Source organism: Colias philodice, chromosome 3 (genome assembly GCF_061535455.1).
Source record: "Colias philodice isolate Cphi_HAF_F1 chromosome 3, ilColPhil1 Martin Lab GWU primary, whole genome shotgun sequence".
Classification (NCBI taxonomy): domain Eukaryota; kingdom Metazoa; phylum Arthropoda; class Insecta; order Lepidoptera; family Pieridae; genus Colias; species Colias philodice.
Genome location: NC_143088.1, coordinates 3,801,853 through 3,813,233, shown reverse-complemented (window position 1 = coordinate 3,813,233; position 11,381 = coordinate 3,801,853). Strand labels below are relative to the sequence as shown.

The 11,381-nt window shown below is 32.0% G+C and overlaps 1 protein-coding gene across 2 annotated transcripts; it reads right to left on the bottom strand.

Annotated features, from left to right (window-relative positions):
• Nucleotides 1–10,129, bottom strand: Sclp (leucine rich repeat containing protein 20 sclp). 2 transcript variants are annotated; one of them, XM_089714046.1, is made up of 4 exons: nucleotides 9,804–10,129; nucleotides 2,073–2,216; nucleotides 1,574–1,741; nucleotides 1–1,386 (listed from the first exon to the last, which is right to left on the bottom strand). In XM_089714046.1, the coding sequence occupies exons 1-4, from the start codon at nucleotides 9,961–9,963 to the stop codon at nucleotides 1,220–1,222; spliced, it is 639 nt and encodes a 212-aa protein (XP_089570172.1). In that variant the 5' UTR covers nucleotides 9,964–10,129; the 3' UTR covers nucleotides 1–1,219. The 2 variants fall into 2 exon arrangements, with proteins under 2 accessions (XP_089570172.1, XP_089570177.1); XM_089714051.1 differs by lacking the exon at nucleotides 9,804–10,129 and adding an exon at nucleotides 2,400–2,800.
• Nucleotides 10,130–11,381: the final 1,252 nt, after the last annotated feature.

Sequence of the window (11,381 nt, the reverse complement as noted above, 5' to 3'; positions counted from 1 at the left end):
TTACTTTGAAATGCATTTATTAAATAATATTTAATACATTCATGTATTTGATAAACATCATCATTAAAAATAAAAGTATTTTTATTGAAACTAAAAATAAGTATAATTTGTATAGAGAATAATCATCCATTTCCAAATTCACTGTTTTTATATACTTGCGATTTATTAAAGGAATATTTTATTAGTGATCTTTTGTATAAGTATCTTATTTCAAACTCTTTAATATATTTTGGTTAATAATACCTACTCAGATATTATAGTCTATAGAACACAGTAGAAAATTAACACGCCTAGGAGAGGGCTCCATTATTTTCTACTTTGATATATATTAGATATCTCCCTTATAGTTGCCTAAAACTTTATCTTATAAATTTGCATCCACATTTTATGAAAGTACTCTTTGTAAATTTAAAACGCACTGATTACAACAATACCACAACACATTATAAAAACGTTATAAAAATATTTTTCTTACATATAATTGTGTTAAGGACTAGCTTTTATTTACGCCTATATACATATTAATTAAACACTAAAATCTCAAAAGCTCTGTCTGAATAAAAGTTTAAGTCAATTTTTTTTTATAGCAATAAGATTGATAATTTGGCTTCACTATCTCTTAAATGAGTACTACAATACACCAGTAGTTACAACAGCACAATTTCTTATTATTAAAATATCAATTTATGCATTATCATTAACTATAGCTATTCACAAAATTAAGCAAAAAGTAACATGTGATTTAAAAAATCAGGCCAAAAAGAAATGAAATGTATCAAAAATAGTTTAAAACTATTAGTTTAAATAATTTGATCATCAAGTATGATACTAAAATAATAATTTACATCTGAATACTCAAATATGTTTAATTTACAATCTTACGGTTTTTAAAACTTTATTTCTATAAAACCTTCAGCTTACAGCTTATTTACATTTGAGCATCAGAAAGTCAGAAACTTATTCTTAATACTTCACATGGTAATCATTTTGTTTGAAAAAATTGTTACATAAAAAATTAAGTACATAAACAATTTGAGCACCTATATAATATATTGCGAAACACATTGGCAATCTATGCTTAAATTAAGTCTATGTAACTAGAATTACCATATTTTAAAATACAGTAAAATCACAGTTGAAATGAGGACCAGTCCGTTACTGGACATAAAATACACTGATCCCTTATTATCTAGTACTCAGAGACAAGGAGTATTTCCTTCTATATTAAGAGATCTTCTTCCCAGTCTTCCTTCTGTCTCTCGGATATAGATATCCTGGGATGTGTGATTTGCTTCAATTCATCATGTGTGCGTGGTGGAATAGGATTGTCACTAAGGTCTACATATTCGAGGGCGCGAGATCTCGCTAATCTATCGACATCCACTTCTGTAAATAGAAAACATATATTTAATGAAGCAGTTAAAAATATACAACTTAAAAAATTATAAATATTAAAATAAAATAATAATTTTTCAATGTTTTCAAAGTTCAGTAAACTACACCAAATCTAATTTATTAAATTCAAAGACTTTTGACACATACTTTATGCACTATATAAAAATAAGTCAAGTACCAATAATTTGGTTGTGATGTGCGAGCAGAGTGTGCAGACTAGGACACTGAAGGGCAATGTGTGGTAGGGCTACAAAGGAGTTGTGCGAGATGTCCAGCCGCTCCAGGCAGGCCAGAGTACACAGCTCATCAGGTAACTTTGCCATTTGGTTATTTGATAGGTTCAAATCTGAAATAAATATTAATGGTTATAAATATAAAATCAACTGGAGGTTAAGGAATCGATGATATCTACCAAATTTAGGTTATTAGATTTAACTAAGTTTTAATATAAAAAAAACTAGCAAATCCTAGTAATATAATGGAATATATAAATAACCATTAGTTTTTAATTTCTAAATATGCAATACTAGCTAAAAATAAAACAAAAGACAATATTCAAAATTATGCCAAATTAAATTATTGAATTGATATCAAATTTAAAACTTAAAAAAGATTTTTAGAACAAGAATATTAGTTATATAAGAAAAAACACACACAAGATATTGCAAGAAGCGTACCTGTAATAAGGCTAAATTTAACAGTAAACTTTGGTGGTATTTTTGTAATTACATTTCCACTGAGATCACAGCTCTTCAATTCTGTGTGTCGCATTAAATGATATACTGCATCAGGGACTTGCATTAGTTGACATTCTGATAAATCTGAAATAAAAATAGGTACAAATTAACACAAAATATTACATGGTCACATTGTAAGGTGTATCTTATTGTTTAATATTATAGTGGAAAGTGATGAAGGTAAGATGCAGGGTCAGTACTCAGTAGGTAGTAGTGTCGTTCGAAACGTAAAATCAAGTCCGGTATAATTAGTATTTAGTTTATTACCTAAATTTTGTGTTTCTTGGGCTTCTTCACACCTAAGAATTACCCTAGTTACTGCTGAAGCCATTATTCGGAATCTACGTTTTAGCACAATTAGAATGTATTATGATAGCGCCGTTTCACAACGGGATTTCAACGTGGACTATACCCAATGTTCTTATAACGCGTATAGTCCAATGTTCTATTAATACATTGTTCCAATTTTACGTGGTGTTGTTTCTCCAAGGCTATTTGCTTTTAAAGTTTGAACTCCAAGATCGTAAAATATTTCAAAAATGGAATATTTTATTTGGAAAACGTATATTCGTGTATTATTTTAAAATACTATTTCAAATTAAATTTAATACATGCATAAATAGAGCAAAAATAGAAAATACTTGAAATGTTTTGAGTACTTTTGAGTTTTGTTTTTAAATTTGACAATTGACATATTATGATTTATGACGTGATGACACCACAGATCTGTGCATGACACAGTGACCACAGAGCAAGTAAATAATTAATGTACACACAGAACAGTAAAAACATAAATGTACAGTGCGACACAAAAGAGATGAAAATAAATGAGGGCGCCACCGTCGCTCATATAGCAACACTGATACTGCGACGCAAGCGATCTTGATACTATAGAATAAAAATCCAAAAATCTATATAATATAATCTAAAATAAATACCGCGATTTAAACCGTTATAATTGTTTCATTGTAGCAATAGTGTAATTTAAGACAAAAATACACTAGTATTTTAATTGACCTACCTAGGTCAAATTTTACTTAAATGTATTTGGAATTAGTTATTTTATAAAAATCGGTCAAGTGTTTAGACTGCAGAGGCGCACATAGAATCAAACATACAAACAAACAAGCATACATGCAGCTCAAACACATTACCCTCTTTCTGGGTCCGTCGGGTAGAAAAAAAAAAAAGGCGATTTGAAAACCACATATTTTTATTTTTTTTTGTAGATAAATTTTGTACATTAATATAATTCATCAAAATCTAAATATTCTACTCCTTCAAAGGACTGATCATCACTCTGTTTCGAAGTACTGGCAAGAGGGTACGGGGCATCTTCAGTATCTGTAAATATGATACAGTAAATATGATTTTTTTTCTTATGGTTTGATTGATTAATAGATAGATAGCTGTATGAAAACAGTTATCACTATACTATGTAGTAAAATCTAAACTAGGTACTTTATTTGAGGCTGGTTGGATTGGATATAACTTCTTGACTCAAATTGTGCTGGTCGCACTATAAAAACTAGTTTTTGTTTACATACAAATAACCTCAAATTAAATTGCGAAAACGTAATAATCGCCATACATACATACATTAAACACTCGTTACTAATGGAATATTCTATTTTACGTAGTACTGAGCAAAAATAAATGGAATCTGACCGGTATATTCTGCTGTACGTTTGTAAACGTTTTCCAAATCAGTCAATAAATTTCCAGCTTGAAATTCGGACAAACACCGAAAAAAAACTTTATACACCACATCACGGACACCGCTACGTTTAACCTTTTTCATGATGTCTCCTTTTTTATTTAAATTTCTTGTTCTAAATAACAATTTTATCTCAATAATTCTCCACTTCACGAAAAAAACAACAAATTTTTATTCAACTTGACAGCTACATTGCCAATTCAGGGTTGCCAGGTAATGAAAAACGAATTAGTTCCAAAATAATTAATTTCATCTCTTTTATGTCGTACTATACACAATAGAACATTTGAATGATTAGAATTTTTGCTTTGTCTGTCTCTGTCTTGTTTTATTCTATAGTTGTTGGAAAATTAATGTCTTAAAACAAAAAAACAATTTTTTTATTTATGTATGTATGTTCTTTATTTATAGAGTTCTATTTTTGGTTCATTTCATTCAAAGATTTGTTTATAACATGGAGTAGGTACCTAGCTATGATTAAATCATAAAAACTACGCAACAGATTTTGTTGCAGTTTATTAATTTTAATAGATAGAGAAGAGATGGAGTGATTCAAGGGGAAGGTTTAATAATTATCTTTAGCTTTGTTTGTATTTTATAGATTTTGGCAGCACAATAAAGAGTTTAAATAAATAAATAAATATCCGCAGATACTGTACTATTTGTTTACAGCGCAAACTGGGTAGACGTGGGGCAGACGTTTCGGGACAGACAGATAGCAGAAAGCGACTTTGTTTTATACTATGTAGGGATGATAATATATCAGAATTCAGAATATACCAGGGCCAAGCTTTGCAGCCTTGGTTCAATAATTTTCACATGTTCAACAATTGAATCCCAATTAAACCGTTTTTGTGCCCCCGAAATCCCGGAGGTTTGCTAGTTAGTTAGGTAGGGTCTTAGGGTAGGGTAGATATATCACAACATTATCATCACAGCTTCCGCATGTTATTACGTATGTAACTAGTCATTCATATTGTACTTATTTATGTGGTAACCAATGTAAATAACAATGTTGCAGCACCGGGTGCATACTTACTGCATAGATAATAATATATAATACTATACTATTGCTATACTACAATGGATGGATATAAACATTTTTTGTTACAAGACTAAGAGTTTTTGAATGGCTCCTTTATATTAATAGAGCCGATAGTTAATTAATTAATTTTAATTTCGAACCAATAGGAAACTAGAACACTGTCTTATTAGTCCATTGAATGACTCCCTCCAAGGGGGGTCTAGAGTGCGTGAGTTAGTAACGTAAGATGTTTCTTCGGAAACATGTCAAGAGTCCCTAGGTAATAAACATACTAAAACCCCGGGACACTAGGAGGAGCCCCGGAGTGGGGGGAGGGGGGGAATGGGTCTATTTTTTCATTTTTCGCTTAAATCTCAAAAACGGTACATGTTAGAGCAAAACTTTCAAGGAAAAGTTGAAAGGCCATAAAATTATCTACAAGTTGTACCTAAATAATTTTTTCCTATATCCTACCGTTTCTGAGTTATACGCAGTAAAACATGATTTTGGCTCAAACAATTTCCACATCAATCGATCAAAAAATATTTCTTTCTTCCAAAAAACTCAAATGTGCAACTTGTGACCGGTACTGATAGATTGCTCTTAATTAGGTCTATAATTGGTAAAATAAACACATTCCTCCATGGAAGCCTTTAGGAGGAATCGATTGTCAAAATATTATATTAGGGCAGTTTGAGTTACTGAACTTGATCTTTTTATTTTTTTCTTCCAAAAAACTCAAAAGTGCAACTTGTGACTGGTACAGATAGATTGCTCATAATTAGGTCTATCATTGCTAAAAATACCAGATTCCACCACGGAGGCGTTTACGGGGAATTGAATTTTATCAGGGTAGTTACGATACATGAACTTTTTATTTTTTTTCTTCCAAAAAACTCAAAAGTGCAACTTGTGACCAGTACAGATAGATTGCTCATAATTAGGTCTATAATTGATAAAAATACCAGATTCCACCATGGAGGCGTTTACGGGGAATTGAATTTTATTAGGGTAGTTAGTTAAAAAGTTCAAGTATCGTAACTACCCTAATAAAATTCAATACCTCCTAAACGCCTCCATGGTCGAATCTGGTTTTTTTATCAATGATAGACCTAATTATGAGCAATCTATCGGTACCGGTCACAAGTTGCACTTTTGAGTTTTTTTGGAAGAAAAAAAATAAAAAGTTCAAGTATCGTAACTACCCTAATAAAATTCAATTCCCCGTAAACGCCTCCGTGGTGGAATCTAGTATTTTTATCTATGATAGACCTTATTATGAGCAATCTATCTGTATCGGTCACAAGTTGCACTTTTGAGTTTTTTGGAAGAAAAAAATAAAAAGATCAAGTTCAGTAACTCAAACTACCCTAATATAATATTTTGACAATCGATTCCTCCTAAAGGCTTCCATGGAGGAATGTGTTTATTTTACCAATTATAGACCTAATTAAGAGCAATCTATCAGTACCGGTCACAAGTTGCACTTTTGAGTTTTTGGGAAGAAAAAAATAAAAAGATCAAGTTCAGTAACTCAAACTACCCTAATATAATATTTTGACAATCGATTCCTCCTAAAGGCTTCCATGGAGGAATGTGTTTATTTTACCAATTATAGACCTAATTAAGAGCAATCTATCAGTACCGGTCACAAGTTGCACTTTTGAGTTTTTTTGGAGAAAAAAAAATAAAAAGTTCAAGTATCGTAACTACCCTAATAAAATTCAATACCTCCTAAACGCCTCCGTGGTGGAATCTGGTATTTTTATCAATGATAGACCCAATTATGAGCAATCTATCTGTACCGGTCACAAGTTGCACTTTTGAGTTTTTTGGAAGAAAAAAATAAAAAGATCAAGTTCAGTAACTCAAACTACCCTAATATAATATTTTGACAATCGATTCCTCCTAAAGGCTTCCATGGAGGAATGTGTTTATTTTACCAATTATAGACCTAATTAAGAGCAATCTATCAGTACCGGTCACAAGTTGCACATTTGAGTTTTTTGGAAGAAAGAAATATTTTTTGATCGATTGATGTGGAAATTGTTTGAGCCAAAATCATGTTTTACTGCGTATAACTCAGAAACGGTAGGATATAGGAAAAAATTATTTAGGTACAACTTGTAGATAATTTTATGGCCTTTCAACTTTTCCTTGAAAGTTTTTCTCTAACATGTACCGGTTTTGAGATTTAAGCGAAAAATGAAAAAATGGACCCATTTCCCCCCTCCCCCCACTCCGGGGCTCCTCCTAGTGGCCCGGGGTTTTAGTATGTTTATTACCTAGGGACTCTTGACATGTTTCCGAAGAAACATCTTTCGTTACTAACTCACGCACTCTAGAACTTTTTATTCAATGGACTATATTTTTTAGACCAATAACATTTGGGTAGAAATGATGAAAGAATGAGTAAAAATAACGTAATGCGATAGTTAGTTACAAATTACAATGGTCTTAGCTGTTACTGTTACACAATTTTTACGAGCCATATCTTAGTGGATATTGGATTGCAAAAGATGAATGCAATAGTGAATAGAGAATACAATAAGAGTGAAATCTTGATATATGTATTTATAAATCATTGTTATGATTATTATATACTTCCATGCATCTCATTTTAATTGAATCGATGTTTTGATTCAGTTCTCATTGTTCATTAAATTATATATATTCAGATCAAATATTAGTAACATAATACATATTAATGTACATATTAATGTATTATGTTCAGGAATAAGAATTGATCGAATATCTTTTTAGAAAGTGGTTACGTGATCGCTAGTTGTATTTTTATTGTAACTCGGAGTCATTATGACGTAATATGCGGTAGTTTAATATCTGTCCGTTAAAAGAGGCGCCAGTTAATATGGTTCATTAAAACTGATTTCATTTTATTTGTAGTTATTTCAGTATTTGTAATATTGTGGAATAGGCTTTGACAAACCCAAAATGCATTAAAATTATTTTAGTACAAAAAACCAATATTATTCTTAATCTCGGCTATTGGAAGTTGAGTCAACTGAGCAGCAACATTCGCGGCTGCCGATTGTTTAAATCAGGCTAAATAACTTTATGTAAATTACAGGAAATAGTTATATAACTTAATACATGCGATCGCTAAGGCTGATTCATTCGTTTCTAAATCCTTGTGATATATATTTAATTTTGGTATCATTGTAACTAATAAAAATATCATAACATGATCAACTGTGGAACCTGCTCATTTTAGAAATCGCTTTAACTAATTCAATATTTAAAAATATAAAGATATCACTACCTAGGTCTAGGTACGATCTATACATTCTACATTCTATATTACGCAGGTGGGTAGGTATTATTTTAAATTTAATGCCCAGTGTGAGTGGATAATTTATTACCACAATACATAGGTAATATTCTATTTAATTTATACTATAACTTATAAGACAAGACAAGTTTCACGTACCACATGTTAAAATTACTATCTAAGGGCGTATTCAGAAAGAAAGCTTGAAACTTATAAGTTTGTTGAAACTTGTTGAAACTTGTCGGCGCCTATCAGCGCTTATAAGCGCATGTTCATATATTTTCCTGCGCGGGTTACCAGCGCTTATAAGCGCCGATAAGCGCTTATAAGCGCTTATAAGTTTCAAGCTTTCTTTCTGAATACGCCCTATTTATGTATTTTGACAAAGTGCGTTCAAATTTAAGGCTGTTATAAATCGAGGAAGTCACCGTCTCTTCAATAAAATATAACCTTTATACCTCTATTTCCTGTATGTACTTATGGTTTGTATGTATGTTCTACGTATTCTATATACTGCAATCACATTGTAATAAAAACGAGGCCAAGCTACAATCGGATAAAATACATGTTTGTTAAGTGTTTCTTTTTATTCGAAAAATCAGTGCTGTCCCCATTGTACCTAAATGCAAAGAAAAACTAATACGTTTTCTGATTCATCCCGGGCTACGAATGGGAACTCTCCACCTTTATTCGAACACCTATACTAGACCTCCGAGATTTTCCGAGAGACTATTAGCCGAGAGATATACTGACCGAGAGATATATTAGCAAACCAAAAACAAATAAAATCTACGACCTACGTAAGTTCAGTATAAGATTAATATTCGGCTTAGGTTAATGACTTCCTGATCAACTCTGCAGGTCAAGGTCGCTTAATATTAACCCACATGTCGCAAATGACCAGTGGAAAATTAAATTAATTATTCAACCTCTTTTCCACTAAAGTAATTAATTGATGAGCGCTTGTGTGCTAGTTTCTCATATCAAGACATTGCAAAAGTTACAGACCGCAACGACGTAAATTAATATTAGATAAGATAGACACGATTGTTACACAAAATTTTAGCATATCTAGGCTATTGAATGGGATCAAAATAAATTAAGTATCTAGTTATAATAGTTTAGTTAAAAAAACAACAAAACAAATAAATATTTTAAGGTAGAGCTTAGAACTTGCTCTACCCTTATTACTCTACATTTTCATTGAATGATTACAATGAATATATTTGCCGATTCTAAAAGGAAAAGTTGCAATGAATGAGTAGTTTGAGTGGCATTATGGGAACGTTGTTTACCTTTAACGTAATTTTGGACGTAAATTTTTGACGTAATTTTGTTGTTTAAGTATTTTTTACGTGATCAGTGTATGCAAAACTACAAGTCCCTTCGCGCTTAGTATACCAATAGTGGGACACCCTGTATATATTATATGTATTTATTGTAATCATTTGTATTATTTAGGTATGTATCGTATTATTTGCGGATAATACAAGTATGTATAGAATAGAAGTAAGTATGTTAAAAAAAGATACTCTCGCTCTACCTACATAAGTAGTCACTTTCGCTAAGTTCACAGTTTTTATTTTTTATTTATTTGTGAGTTTTGTATGAATGATTTTAATGTACTTTACAGGTACAGACCTAATTGGCTGTTTTCCTGTGCATCTTCACATCGACCGACAACTCTAATGATGGCGCGTCCCGCAAGTCTCGCGCAAATCATCATCGCAGGTGCTCTAGGATCGCCTTCCTCCGCCTCAGCGGGCATCCGAGTATCATTGTATTCCGATGGAGGCCTCATCACTGCACTTGTTTATCACCACTGCACTCCTCAGTTCGAGAGGTCACTGTGTTGCCACAACAACAGTTTTCCACAGGGGTCCAAGATAACAATAAAACGTATTAGACGCCGTTCCGAAACGCGTAGCGCCTGGCTGAACGGCAGCACTGGTAAATATGAGCGCGGCGTAGGCAGCTTGCATTTATATCATCGCCAAAACAAAGAAGCATGGTACGCGAGTGAGACGACAACAACAACAAATACCCATCTCGCTCGCACAGTCTGCTGCGTAGTTCAAGAGAGTTGGCTTTCCTCGCGGAAACACGTGGAAAATATATGGGAGACAGGGATAATACACACACATCCTCTGACAAAGAGAAATAATGGTCCAGTTAAAATAAACAATGGACCGATTTAGCAGGCTCCATTGTTTTGTTTTCAATCGTTAAGAGCAGCGGTCGTGGTTACTTATCAGATTTTCTTTGTTATCATTTATATTAATCAATGATTTTATTATGTACGATTGTTGCATGATAATTAATTATTGTTAGAGTAATGATCCAAAGCTTAGGTCCAAAGTTACACAATAATAAACATTAAATAAATTAATAGAGCTACTGCTAGATAATAAGTTACCTTATTATTATAATATGATAAAATCTACATAAATAGTAAATCCTCTCGCGCTCTTAAAGCAGAAGCTATGCTCTAAATCTAATTTTATCATGACTCGCCAGTCGCCATTGCCTATTGTAATCAGGAAGTAGAGTTCGTCCTCGTGACATTACTGTTATGTTTTATGGCGATAAATGCCAGATTTTTTCTGTATGTGTATTGATATCCTTGTCTAGCCAATAGGTAGGTAATCACTAATCAGCCTTGAGTAAATCAGAGCACGGATCTATCCATCCTCCTATGGGAAAAGTCCTACATTATGCAACTCTATAGTTATGTGAATATAATAGACAATGTTTGGATATAATAGACAATATTTGGATACTTTCGCTGTGTACAAATTATTGAACCTTTCGATAACTGGATTGGAAATATTATATTTGGACAAAAAAATATCTAATGGACACACAGTGGACATTTGCGTCATCATAAATTTCTAAAAACGTCAGCTTGCAATACTCTGTTTTAACTTTTAATCCGTTAATAAGACCTTGATTATTTATAAGAGTTAGAAACCGTATTTAATCTATAACTAATGGAAACTGTTCTTTCAAGGATTGGTTTTAAACAAAGTTTAACCGAATACTTATAAAATTGCAATAGAGATATTATGTAGAGCCCGTGTAGAGGAAATACAACAGAATATTATGTGTATTCTTATAACACGACATCGTACCTAATTAAAGAAAGGGGTCATTCATTAATTATTGTCGTAAAACACCTCAACCCTAATAAGTCACATAATATAAGACATAGCTAAACAT

What these genes read in the sequence shown, in the direction of transcription:
- Sclp (XM_089714046.1), bottom strand. Translation starts at nt 9,963, where the DNA reads ATGAGGCCTCCATCGGAATACAATGATACTCGGATGCCCGCTGAGGCG. An exon ending in TAAATTTAGCCTTATTACAG is followed by an intron (nt 1,742 to 2,072) that starts GTACGCTTCTTG and finishes TATTTATTTCAG; the next exon opens with ATTTGAACCTATCAAATAAC. An exon ending in ACATCACAACCAAATTATTG is followed by an intron (nt 1,387 to 1,573) that starts GTACTTGACTTA and finishes TTCTATTTACAG; the next exon opens with AAGTGGATGTCGATAGATTA.